General features: G+C 43.8%; 1 protein-coding gene across 6 annotated transcripts in view; it reads right to left on the bottom strand.

Annotated features, from left to right (window-relative positions):
• Positions 1-17,622, bottom strand: part of USP20 (ubiquitin specific peptidase 20) — a 34,743-nt gene extending 17,121 nt beyond the window's left edge. Inside the window, exons 1-12 of one of the 6 annotated variants that reach the window (XM_075015864.1) lie at positions 17,400-17,621; positions 16,527-16,578; positions 10,325-10,432; positions 9,656-9,753; positions 8,878-8,931; positions 6,265-6,327; positions 5,900-6,031; positions 5,250-5,346; positions 4,945-5,014; positions 4,213-4,326; positions 2,505-2,583; positions 718-1,150 (exon numbers count right to left, since the gene is read on the bottom strand). In XM_075015864.1, coding sequence (XP_074871965.1) covers positions 718-1,150; positions 2,505-2,583; positions 4,213-4,326; positions 4,945-5,014; positions 5,250-5,346; positions 5,900-6,031; positions 6,265-6,327; positions 8,878-8,931; positions 9,656-9,736 — 1,123 coding nt within the window. In that variant the 5' untranslated portion in view covers positions 9,737-9,753; positions 10,325-10,432; positions 16,527-16,578; positions 17,400-17,621. Of the gene's footprint in view, positions 1-717; positions 1,151-2,504; positions 2,584-4,212; positions 4,327-4,944; positions 5,015-5,249; positions 5,347-5,899; positions 6,032-6,264; positions 6,328-8,877; positions 8,932-9,655; positions 9,754-10,324; positions 10,433-16,196; positions 16,506-16,526; positions 16,579-16,799; positions 16,924-17,399 lie in introns of those variants that run through there. The other 5 variants (XM_075015866.1, XM_075015865.1, XM_075015868.1 and 2 more) reach the window with 5 other exon arrangements.

The following is a 17,622-nucleotide window of genomic DNA, read 5'->3' as shown; positions in this document are numbered from 1 at the left end:
AGGGCCTGCTAGAGACAGAGCTGGCGGTCCACAAACCTAGCCATGAAGTGTGCACCAGCTGTGAGTCCACTCTTCCACTTACCTCTTACTACCTCCCTCTCCTTTACCCCTCGTGGAACCAGCTGTTCCACAGGCAGGCGTGTAAGATAACATGGAAGTAATATGTAAGGCTCGTATTTTTCCCTCACATGACTTCTAAAAGGGTGCACAGGTCCCAAAGCATCTTCAGCTTGGGCTCTGGTTTCTCTGTTACAGGTTACCGCACCTTCTGGTTTCTTTTGGTATATCTTGTGTTAGTGATATTGATCGTTAGCATATATAGCACTTGACTTCTTTAAACTGCTGCTCTGGCATGAATGTTAGAAGTGCTAATCCTAGGAAATAAATCACACTTTTCCCTCAACAGGAAGTATTTTTCTTTTTTTAAATTACTGCATTTGGCAGAGACAGCTCAAATTAGCCTATCTAGCATGTAAACTATGTTCCTCCCCTCAGTAGCTGGGCCCACTGAAGTACTTCTCTGCTGATTTATCCAGCACTGCCAGGGTAGAAATGAGGCAAGCTGGAGGACGCAAATACCCTATCTTAGAAACAAAGATTCTGAAGCCAGGAATGCGATGTTTGCACAACTGTCTGACAACCCCCGATTAGCATGCCTCAACATATGAGCATGGCTCTGGTTCCGTATATAGTTTTCATGTCACACCATGTTAGTACCTAGTGTCCTACATGGGCTGGCAGGGCAGGGAGGAGGTAGGGTTTCAGGAGAAGCTCTGCCATCAGTTGGCATCGTGGTATCAACATCTGCATCCTCATCGACTTGTTCCGAGTTGCTCCTCCGATGGCTGTAGGAGAACTTCCTGTCTTTCATCCTCTCTTTCTCAGAGATCCCTCTCCCAGCCTCATCCTGGATCAGCAATTCAGCCTCTGCTAGGGGGCCACTCACACCCCCTGTCCTGCCTTGCCCATCCGCATCACCTCTGTCACTGCTCGAATCACAAGAGAGGAACTCATCCTCTGAGGGGCTACGGTCCCCTTCCCGCTTGTCATCCGTGTCACTGGAGTCAGAATCTCTTGCCTCAGCAACAACAGGTTCCTTTAGTTCTTCGTGAAGCTGGTCCATCAGGCATCGCAGGAACTCCTGAGTGTCCTGAAAACCAGGGGAAAGTCAACATTATCTGCTGCTCATCTGGATACAATACTCTACTCCAGTTTCCATTTAATTCATCAGATGTCCACAAAAGTTAGTTCCTCAGGGTATACCAGGTGGATTTGATGGCATTCAGCAGCTGGACAAAGGCATCCCACCCACTTAACTGACTGCTCTAACTCCTGGGTATTAGAGTCCCAATTTGCAGCTAACTATTTCAGTTTCTGCTTTCTCACAGGAGCTGAGGAAAGACTCAAGATGGTCAAACTGGGCCACTGACTCAGAACTTAAGAACCTGCCTTGTTTAGTGAGATGCCACCACTGAAAGAACATGGAAAACCAGGAGAAAAAACAAACAATACAGTGGGCTGCAAAAAACAGTACAGTCTGTGCTATAAAAACAATCTTCGTGATCCATTAACATCTTCACAGGATAACCCGATCTCTCACCGCAAGCATGATATTAAAGTCCTTTGTTGCCAGGAATTAGCACTAGAAATCAGAGACAAATCAGCCAGTGAGAACCACTTAGTGCCCTGAGAGCTTTTGGTAGTTACATTTTGAAGATTTGTGACACATTATAAAACAGTTGGCGTAAAACACAATGAAGCCCCAGCTCTTCAGTTTTAAAACTTTATTGCTGGAATTCCAATCCAATGTACTTTGCATCAAGGACAAATATAGCAGCTCTGGTCTTTATTTCAGCTACTGATCTTTTTATCATCATGTTTTCATTTCCAGCCCGTATCATGGCTTAAGTACACTGGTATCTGTGTAGTTGATTAGAAAGCACATGGAGAGAAGGATGCTAATGAGGGTTAAATTTCATTTTAAAGTTGTTGTGTATAGTGAAGTACTCCCTTCCCTGAAAAAGGCATATTTTTAATAGGATTCATTTAAATTGGGTGCCCAGAAGGATGTGTGTAGGAAAGGTTGGTATTTGTAACCCTTAGTGCGGGTGTAACCAGACTCATCTCTAATGTAATAATATCCCCTGGTTCTTAGATGGCATATTTCCATCACATCTCAATATGCTGGGAAAAGCAGATCAGTATCATTATTCCTATTTTACAAGACAGGGAAAGTGAGGCACAGAGACCTGCCAAGCCTTGCCCAAAGTCTCCTAGCAGGCTCATGGCAGATCTAGAAAGAAAACAGAGTGTTTGTCTGGGACCCAGGAGATCTAGCAACTTGCTAGTATGGATACAAACAAATGGGACAATCTCAGAACCCAGCCAGTTAATACGGTCCCTTTATTCTTACATGAGGTACTTCATTAAGCAGGCTCCACTACAACAGTAAGGATCACATGATGTGGAACAACCTAGGCATATCTTTTTGTTGAATGGCCCACCTGCTGTGCATATCCCCGGAACATGGGGTTGACCAGTTTAATTCCATGAGACAAGCTGCTTGGAACCACATAGCTTGGGCTGTTTGAGAACAAAAACATTAGTTCACATCATGTCTACAGCTGACTCGTGTAGCAAGCACAAAACAGAGTAGTAATCATTTTAAAGGAAACGGGGAAAAGATCAGTTATCTACGTAGCTACAAAACATCTGACTTTCTTCGTTAACTAGAATTCAGAAGATTTGAGGTGGTGTAGATTTCTATCTTGTATTTTAATCAATTCTCCCTACTAGTGACAGACTCTTCTCTACTGTACATTCGCTAATGCTTTGTCACTTTTAAAAATGTCAAGTAATGGAGCCTTCCATCATTACAGTGGCCAGACTGTTCTGGTCTACTTATTTATTGTGATTTCAAAGACCAAGAGTGGTGCCCACCTCAAATGTAGGTGCCTGCATCAATAATGAGAACCCACAAGAGATAAATTACATTAAAATTACATAAAACACTGCTAAAAATTACTGCCACCACTCTACAGCTTATTCTAAATAGTCTTAGTCCATTCAAAATCCTCAGCTTGCTCATAGTGTGCTGCCTGCCGTGTTGGTAAAGCTGTGTTGATCCCAGGATTTCAGAGAGAGACAAGGTGGATGAGGAAAAGTATTTTACTGGACCAATTTCCGTTGCTAGAGTAGCTGGTGCACTAGCTGTCTTTTTCAGCCCCGAAGAAGAGCTCTGTGACACTCAAACACTCGTCTCTTCCACCAAAAAGTCGATCCAAAAAAAATATTACCTCATCCACCTTGTCTGTCTTCTACTATGATAACAATTAACACTAAATAGAAGGCACCATTTAGATACTGGATTTGACTTTGGTAACTACTTACATTTTCCCGTAGGGAGCCATATTATTCAGGTCTACAAACCAAATTATTTCAGCAATGCTGCACCAGTTTATATCATCTGAGGATCTTGCCCAGGGTTACTAGTTTTCATACGGAACAACAGAAGTCCTGTGGCACCTTATAGACTAACAGATATTTTGGAGCATAAGCTTTCATGGGCAAAGACCTGCTTCGTCAGATGCAACGGGTCTTTGCCCATGAAAGCTTACACTCCAAAATATCTGTTAGTCTATAAGGTGCCACAGGACTTCTTGTTGTTCTTGAAGGTACAGACTAACACGGCTACCTCTCTGATAGTTTTCATACTGAGTCAAGAGCAAACCACTAACAGATAATCAAAAACACCTTCTAGACTGATTTGTAAATATCGCTCTGAGATGCCTGTTGCTTTTTTTTTTCCTGCAAATCAAGACCAGCACCACTAAGTGCTGCACTCATACTGCAGCAGCCAAATATACTCACATCCTCTTCTCACTACCTGAAGGACAATTAGAGAAGCCTTTTTTAAGCTTTCTTTGTTTAAAGCACTTAACGTCATCATTCATGCTTTGATTCACTGGTCTGATTTCAATGGAGTGAATTGTCAGAGGTTTCTAGACCTGGTTCTTCTGATCACTCATCGCAGGGTGGTATAAGGGGTTTACTATACCATGCACTCAAAGTGACGCACACCACGTCCTCTAGGGCTGTCCCTAAAGCCTGTATTCAGGGAACAGGTCACCCCTCTCTCATTTTTACTGTGTCTGTAACTGAGGTATGAACCACTGTGCGCCGCCCTGGTTGGACTGGGAAGGGATTACTCACCGCTTCTTGTGCCAAACCTCAGAGACTAGTTTCTGGTAACTTTTGCACAATGCTGGCTTCTTGTCTGTACGTACCAGTCCACCACACTCCAGAAAAAACTGTGTGAGAGGTGGGCTAAAGAAGGAAAGATAGAGTTACATGGAGGGGAATTTCTTCTGCACGTACACTTAAAATCACACCAAAACAGAAAGGAAATGTTCTAAGGTTGCATTTTAAATGTAATATTTAGAAAAAGGGAAAAGAGGTGATATTGTACATTCAGCCTTCTGATTCTTAACAAGTCATTCCCTTTGAACAGAATGATAGGGATCCATGAGAGATGCTGCAGTTCGTTGCCAAGACAGGATGGGGGAAATTATTTTGCATTGAGGTTTTCAAGGCTACCTCATTTTGGACAACATTAAAAAGAATTTGGGAGGAAAAACTCTGTACCTCCACCTACTAAATCATTTATATTTATATATTTTAAAGATCACAATGGAAAGCAAAGGCTGGAAGTTCCACCACTAATCCAGAGATGCGTCCCACTGATTTGCCCTGTTTCATGTTCTACAGTTTTTTGTACCATAAATACCATTAATCTGTTTTTCCCTCTTCTCCTTTCCTATTCTGCACCGAGGCTGACTGATTTCTACGCATACAATTCCTGAAAAAGGTCTCCAACTTGAATTTCCACTTTATTTTACTGGGTGTTTCAAGGGAGTAGCTGGACAGAATGATTTTATTACCCACCAATTAGAGAGGGCCTGAAGCGCTGCATTCATGTAGCAGGAGTTCCCAAGGTTTTTCATTCCAGTAAGGCCTAGAGAAAGTGCAAGAGACATGAGACAAAAATGAACTTTTCAGCACCTCTTCCTTTTCAGAGCCACCGAATTTTATATTCCACACAAGATGGAAGGGAATCTAGCACGTCCCTTGCACGAGTTCAGCATCCTAGTCCCCCTGAAATCATAAAGGCTCTCCAGAAACCTCTGAACGTAAGGCTTAGAGTCCAGAGCTGCAGTTGTAACCAGCTTCATAATTGAGCGTGGCATTACCTCTTGGTTTCAGATCATCCTCCTCCGATTCTGATTCCCCGTCATCAGCCACTGCAATTGGAACCGCCTTCAGAGGGTGAGCAGGCAAAGGAGAATCCTAGATTAAAGGCAGAGAAATAAGCATTAATGGCAGTTTTCATCTGCAGAGAGATATATGATGTGTCCATTTACTCAGCCATTAAGTAGGTCCACCAGTAACAAGGGCAATAACCACTTTGCCTTCCCTGATGGCATTACCGCAGTAGCACAACAAGGCTGTCCATGGAGTACCATTCGAGATTTCAGGATGTGCCACGAGAGGCCCAAGGGACAGGCAATAGCGTCTGGTGCGGGTGCATTTCTAGTCTGGCAGTTAACACTGCTGCAGTTCACTCCAGACATGGCCACCCTTCAGAAGTGGCCAAAGACAGAGTGATTATGTAAACATGCACACAGTTTTTAAAGTGCTTGAGAAATCCCTCTGGATGAAAGTTGCTTTTCATAAAGATAATCTTACGTTTATTTAGCAACTTCCTTCAGATTTGAGAGCCCTTGTTTCAACCTTGCTTGTGCAATAATAGGGAGTTCTAAACTAATAGTCACATAAAACCCTGCTGAGCATTGCATTCCACTCAGCTGTATTCTCCTGACTTATGGGGTGAAAGACCCACCTGTTCACTGAACTTGGCTGGCTGGGATGGAGCATGTGCTGCGAGCCTCTGGTCCAAGAATACCTCCTTTTCACAGGCGTAACACCACACCCGGAATGTCGTCAGGTTCACCGTCAGGTTGTGCTTTTTGATCTAAAAAACAAAACAGGGAGAAGCGTAAACTATAAGTCATGATCCTTAGAGCATCTGGAACCTACACACCATAGACATTGTATAAATGGTGTCTGGGCACAAAAGGTGGTGGAGAATGGCTATTATCAGTAAGCTTTATTATCAGTAACGCTTTGTGGATCAGAGTTTAGTCATTCAGAAATCTAACCCTACCAGTCCTAATGAGAATCAGAGAGTTACACAGAATAGCTCACCTGTGCGTGAAGAGTGCTATGATCCGCAAAGGATTCCCCACATCCAACATAAGGACAAGAAACCTAGAGAGAGAGAGGAGACAGTGACAGAGCAGCCTGGATGTGGCAAGATAGCCCATTTTCATTTTGTTATGGGTTTATGTGATCCCATATGGGTCCAGGTACATCTGTGCTGCTCCTCCACAAAAGTGCTTTGTAACGTGAGTCACAGCATTGCAAAAGACATGGCACTATGTAAAAAAAACCTATGCCCATGCCTGCTCAAAGCTAGTTCTGATAACACTCGCTTGATATGAGCACCCAGGGATCTACACAGTGATCATGCAAGAACTGGTTGTAAAAACAAATTGCTTGTCTAATGAAATCCAGACAGTAACAGGAAAGGCAGTCAGTTGGTTCATGTCCATATCGTCATCTCTAGGGATATTAACATTTAGCGGATTAAACAATAAGCCTCATCCTAAATAGAGCAGCCCTGGTCCCAGCTCCCCAGCCCAGGAATGCTGCAGGCAGAGGTGCTCCAACCCAGCTGGAACAACTCCTGTTTGCAGTGGCCCTGAGTGCAGTCCCCATCCACAGTGGTAGGGCATGAGGGGGTCAGGTCAACTGGAGAGCCACCCCCTTCCCCGTTTAATCAGTTAAACCTAACATTTAACCAGTTAGCTAATTAAATGGGATTTTACATTCCTAGTCATCTCTTCTCTTTCCATTATGGATGTTAAACAGTTAACCTGTCAGCATGAGAATTACCTGCATGCTTACCAGCTAACCGACCCTGGCCAGTGAACTCTGCTGCCAGCCAGCCAGCCACACTGGGCTGGAGCCGCCCTATCTGGGAGAGACTGACTGGCAGGCTGGGCAGCAAGACCTAAGGTAAAACAGTTAACCAGTTAAGCACTCTCATTTAACCAGTTAGCAGTTTTAACATCCCTACTTTTCACCGCTTCATCTGTCCCTATTAATCCCCTTGTTCAAACATCATTTTCTTTCTTTTATTACAGCTATGTTTTGGAAAGGACTTGAAATTTATCTAAAAGGAATAATGTGCCCCTGTAGTTACAGGTATAAGATCTAGAAGCCTCATATTTCTGGGGATGCTGCACATTCCTGAACAATCTTTTTCAGCTTTGTTCCACTGTGCCTACTAAGAGCTCTTTGACACAGGGACTGTTTTTTAGGTCTGATTACACAGTGCTCAGCATAACAGGGCCTGGGAACTATCAAGATGCATATTGATCGTAAGTATCATCATGCAACTTGATATTCACAGCCAAGACAGAGCAATCCTTGCCTGCCAGTTGGGGGTTCACCAGTGGAAAAAATTTCTTTCTGCTCCCTGTAGAGCAGCCCCTGCACTACCAGAGTACAACTACTGGTGTTTCCGAAGCTCCTGCACATAAAACTTCACAAGAAAGAACAGCAAAATGAAATTGACAAAGACTGTAAACTCCTTAGGATATGTGACTTCCCCTCTGTTTGAAAAGTGCTGTGTGCATATTACCAAGGTATAATTTTTGATTGTACATGTGACTGACAATTGGTTTGGCAGGTGCAAAAAGGTGTGCTGTATCAGTGCACAGTCAGGTGCACTGTGGGAATCTATGACTTTCTCTGGAGCAGTGCGTCTCAAGCTTCTCAGGTAAACAAACCTTTCTTTCAACTCAAACATTTTCATGACTTCCTTACATTTTTAATCTTGCTTTTATAGTAAATGTATCCATGACAGCAAAGAAAATCCTATATGATATTTGCATGTTTGTTTTGAGAGGTTTGACAGAGGGTGCTTGACCTCGAACAGTAAGTGTGGGGAGAGAGTGGGGAAATTAAGATTTTCCTCGCTTTAGGTGGTAATAACACTTCCAATGCCATGCACTTCCCTGCCCTATTTCCCTGGTGATATCTGCCCTCTGAAATCCCACTGAGAAACACTACTCTGCAGCTCTTAGCATGGACCATTTTAAGAAATGGACTAAGATCAAAGCCAGTGTAAGCAGGTGAAGTTCCACCACAGTCACTGACACCACTGTATAGAATGTTTTAAGTTTGGTTTGTCTTAATGTCGATGGTGACTCATCTGCTTACTCAAGAGCAGAATTGGGCCTAGGTTCCAAACTAGGCGGCATCCCAGATCCATTTCAGCTCTGACCTTACATAAGTCAGCTCTGTATTGTTCCTCTCCTTTCAACAACATCACTAATTGTCCCTGGCTCCATACATTTTAAATCTCTCCACACATTTTAATGCTGAAGGTTCCATTCAATCACCAGGTACTTAAAAATGGGAAGTAGTATCATTGTTCAGTGTTCATTCCCAGTGGGGCTCCAGGAGGAAGGCATTTGTGAAGCATCAAAAGAATAGGCCCAGACATGAAGCACGCAGTATTAACGTTTGATCATTCGCTTCTGTTTTTTCTGTGAATAATTGAAAGCTGATGGACACTTTTTCTGGGCTTCTTGCTTCTTTCTTCTTTCTTTGTTTACTATGATCTCAGACCCAATTTCATATCTGAAGGTGATAAGTCAGCCTGAAACAGTAAGTACAGCTTTGTCCTAAGAAACAATAAAAATGTGAAGCCCAACCACACAGCACCCACAAATAGCAGATCCTTTTTACCTGCAGGCAAGCCCAGAGGTTTGGTCCCGCAGCTCTGCATGATTGGCAGGTTCCCTGCAGTCAGACAAAGAAAAAGTCATACTTTAGTAGCCTGGCCATTGATTTAGAGGGGAGCAGGAGTTGCCTTATTGGCTGAGTTGACTTTTGGGGACAGAGATTAAAAACTTGCTTGGCTGCACAATTTATTTTTCCCCATTACTATGAATTCCACCTAAACTAAATCTGTACTGTACTTTAGAATACCGGGAATAAGAGACATCTTCGAGCAGGATAAACAGTCCTTTAGAAATGCACCAGTGTTGCACACTATCCCCAGGGTAGTGTTGCACACTATCCCCAGGGTGTTTTAATCTAATTCCATCAGCCACCTCTACTCACTCAAAAATGCCAAGCATGCAGATGCTTCCTTTCATATACCCCTTTGCTGAAGTAACCCCATGAGCTTTGGAAATGTATTAGCTGCCAAATGAAACCATTTCAGGATTGAAGACTTAAATTGTTAATGAGAAAGGTAGACAGAACAAGAGTAAATGCTAGAGTTCTGTGCTTTCCCTTAGGCTCTCTCATCAAGACAGCACTCTTCATATGATTTAACTGTATTTCGGAAATACAAATGGCTGACAAAGCCTCATTGTATTAGGCACCCTCAAAAAGACATCAGTATTTCAAATTCAGTTTCTACATCCCACTTGGGAATATGGACAATCTTTGCATCACAGAGCAGACCCCACCGTAAACACACACACAGTAACCACGCTGCAAGTAGCACTTCCTTTACCTTGGATTTGAGCAGCAGGTCATCCTTGCTGACCTCACCTATGGAATCCAGGTGAGGACAGACATCTCTTGGGTCTCCCATTCTTACCTAATGCTCACCTACAGAAGTACAGAAATCACACGATGACGCCTCAGTTTGGTTCAATATCAGACTCACTAGTAAAGCCAGCAGGAAAGTAAATGGATATGCTTTTGAGTTGTAAATTTGGATTTTCACAATCCCCACCATTTTAAAATTGAAGGATAAGGTCAAATACTGACATTATACAGCTGCTCTGTAATCGGTAAAAGTTTCCAGAGCATATAACTGTCCCAATACCAGGAGGAGGGTACTACATGACTAAATCTCAGACATTAAATTAAAACCGCCAAGCATCACAGGCAACACACAAAAGCACCAATCCTGACAACTGGTAACCCTACAGTTCAATCTAGCAGTTGTGCTAATGCTGAAGAGCCCATTGTTGAGTAGTGGCATTATGATATCAGAGGTAAGCAGGTGATGCAATGGAAAGGAGCAGGGAGCATACAAACAAAGATTATTATTGCTTGTTCAGTGTACTAGCTGTGTAAAAAACTAAATATACATACACATTTTAAGGGCCACAACTGCCAGTTCACACTGTCTAACCAAAGATTTGGATTTGCTGAAAAATTATTCAGTCCATACCTCTCAGAAAGACGATAATGTGATGAGCCACAGAGTTGTCTCTTTTGACAGCTCAGGGTCCCAGCTGGTCTGGATGCCACAGCATCGGTGGATGCTAGAGAATATATACTTATCCAATTTCAAAACAAAACAAAAACACATTTCATACATGTATTTACATCTGTCGTTTCATTAATAGTCCAAATAAGGTAACGAGAAAGACATGTAAGCTCCACGTCATGACTACATTCTTAATTAATCCAAGGCTGGTTTGATGAACTAGAGACTTTTACTGCAGGAGACCAAGTTGCTCATCCTGGCTCAGCAGGCCACAAGTAAAAACAAGCTTAATTATCTTATCTTACTTCCTGTTGTCAAATATAAGCAAAGCTCCACAAGAGAGCATGAAATTCTAGTAGAGCTCTTCACAAGAGGCTTAGATTGAAAAGAAAGCTGTAGCTCAATTTTGAGGTGCTTCAGTATAGCTGTGTATAGAAGCTGACAGCTATCGCTAGCTGAAGGTAGTGCTATCAGTTCTTAATCACTACAAACGTAGGAATGAAAGAGGGTGAGGGGACTGGTATAGGAAGACTTCTTATGTTAATAACCAGCCTTCAGAAGAAAGGAAATCATCAGCATTTCTGAGGGGTTTACTGTTAAATAGCTGCTCGGCAACATTAACATATGTAAGTTATGAAGACTGTGCAGAGTATGACAAGTGGGATTCCACTCAGGATAATACACTTCGGTTACATTTGCAGGAGATAATGCTCCCCACTTCTTGTTTACCTGTCACCGGAAAGTGAGAACAGGCTTTGCATGGCACTGCAGTAACCAGTGTTGTAAGATATTTATGTGCTAGATGCACTACAGATTCATATGATCCTTCATGCTTCAACTACCATTCCAGAAGACATATGTCCACACTGAGGACAGGTTTTGCTCTATAACAATGCAGAGTAGTGTGAGCTGACACACGTTCACAGATGTCAACAGAAAGTTAAATATTCTTGGTCGCTGATTTAGGCTCTGTATTTTCCACATCTTTTAAGTCTTCTGAAAGCAAGCTCCACACCTCATCTTTCTCAGATTTGGGAAGGCACTTCATGTTTTTAAGCCCCACCGCTGCCACCATGTTATGGCTCCTTCCCCACTTTAGCAAGATAAATGCAGAAGTGGGGGCCAGCAAAAGTACCTTTAAAACCTTATCTACCATGTTTTGGTATAAACTTCCCCCAAAAATCCTAAAAACCTTAGATTTTGGGGATAAAATTAGCTGCCACCACCCAAGTAATAATAAGGAAACCAGGGAGAGACTACTTGGGAAATCTCAGCCCCAAAAGTAAAAACCAGGACACAAACATTAACCAAAACCAGGTTAATAAAAAGAAAAAGAGAACTTTTATTATGACAACAATATTTGTGTTGCAAGCCTCATGACTAGATGGAAGAGTCACAAAGTAAAACACATGGAGAGTCTTCACCATGGGCCTAGAACTTAGTTACAAGGAGAGTAAAAGAACATTTCTAAAAAGAGCACAGACATCAGATCCCACATCCCAAACCATAAAACAACAAAGCCTAACGGATCTATCTATCTAAACTTTACCCTACTTACAGAAGATTGGAGGGTTTGTGTTTGGAGGGAGATATTCTGTCTCTCTCCCCCTCATGGCTGGAAAGAAGAAGAAAAAGACAGAGAACAGAAGAGGGAGGAGCCAAAATTTAATTCTTACCTACATTCCTATAGGCCAACCCCACCTGGCTAAGGAGGTTAACCCTTTTACTCCCAGGCTGCTGGCTAACCCTCATGATTATGACAGGTGGGATGCTGTATCTGTCTTTAGAACTCTCAGATTCGTACCTCCTTTGCATTTCATCAAGTCTTCAGTAAACGTGTTCTTAAAATGAACATTTGCTGGGTCATCGTCTGAGAACACAATAACCTAAAACATATGGCGTAATGGAGTAAAACAGAGCAGGAGGCCTACAACTGTCCCGCAGCCATTTAATCACAAATTTAATTAATGCATTTTTCTAATGAGCGTTATCAGCACGGAATTATGTCCTCTGGAATGGTGGCTGAACCCTGCAGGGGCATATGAATGTTTAGCATATCTGGCCCCTAAATACCTTACAATGCTGGCTACAAAACAGCCATGGCTAATGTCTGTTCTCATCTCAGGTGACACTGTAAATAAGATGCAAGCAGCATTGCCTCCCATAAATGTAGACAGACTTGTTTGTCTTAACGATTGGTTGAACATGAAGTAGGACTGAGTGGACATGTGGGCCCTAAAGCCTTACTGTTTTGTTTTTGGGAGAAGTTATGTAGCAGTATATATATTCGTAAGTTACACTTTCATGATACAGTAGACTCTTTCATATACAACAGTCTATCATCCAGAATTCTCAAACAACCAGCATTTTGACCACAAGTAAATTTTAGTTATGTTTTCCCTAAGTACAGTATACTGAAAGTATATTCAAATAAATGCAGCAAATACAGTATACATTTACAGTCTACAATACTACTGTTGTTGGTAAATAAAGTGCTCTGCATACATTTTTGTTTGTTTCTTAATAACTAATCTTGTTTTTCTTTAGTGTTATGCAGTGCTAGATATCCCTGTCTACTATCTGGAATATTTGAATATCCAGCAACCTCCCGATGCCAGGGCTGCTGGATATGAAAGAGTTTACTGTAAAGAGACTGCACCATAGTACTTGTATGAGGTGAACTGAAACACACTATTAGTGCTGGGTTTTTTATAGTGCAAATATGCGCAATAAAAATATAAAGGGATCACTGTACACTTTGTATTCTGCGTCATAACTGATGTCAATATATTTGAAAACATAGAAAAACATCCAAAAGTATTTAATAAATTAGGATTCTATTGTTTTAAAGTGTGATCTTTAAAAAAAAAAAAAAAACAACAAAAAACCACCCCACACAACAAGGAATCCTGTGGGCACCTTAAAAAACTAACAGATTTATTTGGGCATAAGCTTTCATGGGAAAAAACTCATTTCATCAGATGCCTAACCCTTGCATCTGATGAAGTTGGTTTTACCCACACAGGCTGATGTCCGAATAAATCTGTTAGTCTTTAAGGTGCCTGGGATGACTCTTTTTATAGATACAGGCTAGCATGGTTACCCATCTGAGATTAATTTTTTAGTTATTCTTGTAAGTTAACTTTGGTTAATCAACAGTCCAACAAACAACAGCACCTCACTAATATCTTTATCAGATGTACATTCGATTAAACGGGAACTATTTTTAAAACAATTAACAAATAGCTGCTCTGATCACACAATTACTTACACATATTCTTAAAATTACATACACAAGTGGTCCCACTGAATTCCACTGATTCTACAGTTTTCCAAAGGACAAGTTAAACTTGTGTGTTAAGTCTGTTCTGGTATGGCTATGGTCTGAAGAAGTGGGTCTGTCCCAAGAAAGCTCACCTAACAAATTATTTTGTTAGTCTTTAAAGTGCTACTTGACTGCTTTTTTGTTTTGTTAGTAGATAGACTAGCACGGCTCCCTCTCTGTTACTGTGTGTTAAGTGTTTGAGAGGCTGTGGAGTTGATTTACCCACTTGTTCTCAGTACTTCATTTTTTCAGTACAACTGGGAAGGGAATCAATCCTATTCACCTAGCAAAGGCTGAATCTGTTAGACTACAGCTAGGTTATGATTGAGTGTACCAACCACCGTTAAAACTTGATTTTCTTGTACTGTAGGGTACATTTACACTAGGTCTGGATTTCAGTAGAAAGTTTAGTCTTCATTATTACAAAATCCACACCGCCTGAGCAATGCAGTTACACTGAGCTAACCCGCAGTGTAGACCACGCTAATGCGACAGAAGAATTCTTCTGTCTACCTAACAACCACCTCTTGGAGGTGGATTATCTGCGCTGATGGGAAAACCCTCCCATCATCTGAGGTAGCGAAGTCCTACAGTGATATCACTGTAACATTTCAACGGGTAGACAGACAAATTGCTGGGCCCTGGACTAGATGAGGGGGTGGCTCTGTGCCCCCCAGAAAGGGTGCAGTTGGGGGCTAGTCAGCCTATGGGTGCTGCCTAGAGCACACCAGTCAGCAGCAATTTAAAAGGTCCAGGGCTCCATCAACTGCTGGTGCTGCTACAGGAGTGGCAGCAGCAGCTGGGAGCCTGGGCTCTTTAGAATCGTCAGGTCCTGGGGCAACTGCCCCCTTTGTCCACCCTTCTTGATAGGCCTGCATTTCAAGTGTGGACAGGCCCTTCAAAATGCTGCAACTGTGCCTCTATAGCAAAGACACTACAGCAATGGTGGGAGTTTTTCCATTAGGGATGTTAAAGTGTAACTGGTAAGGGCTGGAGCAGCCACCTGCTTGCTGCAGGCTGGGAGTTGCTCCAGCCCCGGAGGGCCACCATGGAAAGATGTGTTCCAGCCAGGCTGAAGTAGACCCATCCATGGCGGCCCAAGGAGAGAGGGGCAGCTACGAAGGCCACTCCAGCCCAGGTGGGCTGGAGGGGGCCCCCTGCCACGGATCACAACTGCTCTGGCCTGACTGGAGCAACCCCAACTGCACCACATCAAGGGCCACCATAGACAGGGGCTGCTCTGGCCAGGCTGAAGTGCCCCCAACCCATGCCAGCACCATGGGCAGGCATGCTTCTGCCTGGCTGGAGCAACCAATGTTTGCAGCACGGAGGCTGCCCCCCCACATACACCCATTTAACCGGTTAACCCATTAAAACAGGATTAAACATCCCTATTTTTCACTGCTGTTGTAAATCCACTTCTCAAAGAAGTGGGAGCTCAACTGACAGAAAAGCTCTCCTGTTGACCTAGCCAAATCTATACTAGGACTTAGGCCAATTGAATTACTTCATGCATACAGGTTCTCTCTCTGCTGTTGCTTGAGAAAACAGGAATTTAATATTAAAAACATTTCTTAAAGCCACCCTTTTATTTATCAACATGTATGCATTGTTTTCAAATGAAAGAAAATAACCTTAAAACAAGTCCCCAGTTTGCGCCATCCCAACAGACACTGCAAAATATTGCATGAACCTGTCAGAACAGTTCCACAGTAACTCTGACCTACAAAGATGACACGTGCTACCAAAACCAGTGGCCTATCCTACTCAATAACATATTTTTCTCCTTTAGCTAAAAGGAGCTATGGGCAACTAAACTAAAGCTTGTCAGTTGCAAATATTTTTGCAGAAATTAAATTTAGACAACATTCTAGGCAGACCTATTAAATATTATCTGCATTTTATAGAAGGAGAAATTGGGTCAGAAAATTAAGTGACTTGCCCAATGTAAGACAGGCTCAGTGTCAGAGATGGAATCAGACAGAACTCACAAGTTTCTGGTTCCAAGCCCATGTTCAGAACACAGTTCACAGTAGAAACCCTGATGATACTACTTGATTTATTGGAATACACCCAAACAAATCAAAATGTTTAATATATATTAATTATCTGAGGTAATAAAAATTATATGCCCACATATTTAAGTTTTAAGATTGCAAAAGAACTATCTGTAAGTATTTGCCATTTGGATCCTCCAAAAAAAAAAAAAAATCCAACTCTTCAAACACAATAGGTCCAGAAAACTATTTCCCTCCCCTAGTGTTATTGTTTTGATAGTATATAGACTAGCACAGCTATGTCTTTGTTACTATTCAACATGCAAGGAACTAGTGTTATTGTAGTTATTAAGTTACCACTTTCAATCAAAATAGAAGTTAAATATGGACCCTGTCCACTACCAGCAGAAAGAATGACTCAGCAGATAAGATACAACAGAAAAGACTAATTCTAGAACACAGTTCTGAAACCAACAAAATTATTCTGCACTAATTAAGAAAGGAAGAATACTTAGAATCAGGCGTTCACTGTTGCTTAGGAGAAGAGGTAAAGTTCCTTAAATTCTGCTAAATAAGCCAAACTGCTTCATTGGTGACACCAATATTTTAAGTACCAGAGGAATAACAGAATGTCAGTGCAGCTGAATCAAAGCAGTGACTTGCCCTTTCTAGTAGGAACAGCAGGCATTAGTCATAATTTTTCCAACAGCTGATGCTGCATCACCCCCTTTCCGTGGAGCCTCTGAGCTTTCTGCTTCTGTGTTCCCCCTCCCACCTACTGACCAGAAATAGAAAATAAACCTGGTTGTTAAAATATGATTTAAAGATAAATGCCCTTTACCTTGCCAAGACACTCAGCTCACAGCAAAGACAACGGTGATGGGTGCCAAGACCTTAAAGACAAGCAATGCAAAATGCAGTCAGTATTTGGGGACATCAGCATTTTGGCAGAATCCTAAATATAGTGGAAATTCTCAAACCATCCCAGTACCCTCAGCTGCAAACTTGGGAATTTTCGGTGATGGAGGAAGCTGGGGGGCTTGCATCAGGCACATGCCAGTCAGTAACCACATGGGCTGCATGCTTTTATGGGGAGGGGAGCGGGAGGAGATACCTGATCTGTCAGCACGCTCTCCGGGGGCCCCTGGACTCTTCCCTTCTTGCTGGCCCTGTGCAGCCGCCAGCCCCATGGGAAGAGGGCACGTGCAGGCGCAACCCCCCAAGACCCGCATTAAAACCCTTCCTGAACCTCCAGACCTAGCTGAGAAACTCCCTCGGCCCCTTCCCGGCCTGGCCCCAGGGGGTGACACACAGGGAAGTGCCTCAGCTCCGCAGACATCCTAATGGGCAGCCGCCTCCGTCCCCCGCCCCGGGCACCCCAAGGCCCCCGCCCCCCAATCGAGAGCGAGTCCCTCGCGCGAGACAAGGCCCAGCCCGGCCCCGCTGACAGCCGACCCCGGGCAGCGCCTCCCCCACAGCCCGACCCCGGGGCGGGGAAGGGGCCAAGTCCCCGGTTCAGGGGAGGCTCCGGGGAGCAGCAGACAGCCCACTGCCCCAGTCACCCTACAGCGGCCCGGGGAGCGCGACAGGTCCCCCGGCCGCCGGGACCGAGGCGAGGCGCCCCGACTAGGAGAGGCCGGTGCTTCGGCCCCGAGCTAGGCCCAAACCGCCGCCTCCTCCTCGGGGAAGCGGGCGGGAGCGCGGGGCCGGTTACCTGCTGCCGGAGGGGGAGAGGCCCGCGGGCCGGCGCCGCAGCCGACAGCCCGGGCAGGATGGGAAGGGGCCGGGCCGAGGGGACCCTCCGCCCGCCCCCAGGGAGCCGGCTTGCTCGGTGTGGGAGGGGCTCCCGGGGCGGGCGTCCCCCCCCCCGCTGACAGCTGCCGCCCGCGGGGAGCGCCGAGCCGGGGGCACCCAGCTCCCCCAGCGCGGGGCGAGCC

This window comes from Carettochelys insculpta, chromosome 21, assembly GCF_033958435.1.
Source record: "Carettochelys insculpta isolate YL-2023 chromosome 21, ASM3395843v1, whole genome shotgun sequence".
Taxonomy (NCBI): Eukaryota; Metazoa; Chordata; order Testudines; family Carettochelyidae; genus Carettochelys; species Carettochelys insculpta.
Note: the sequence above shows the minus strand (reverse complement) of the source record. Positions and strands in the feature narration are given on the sequence as shown.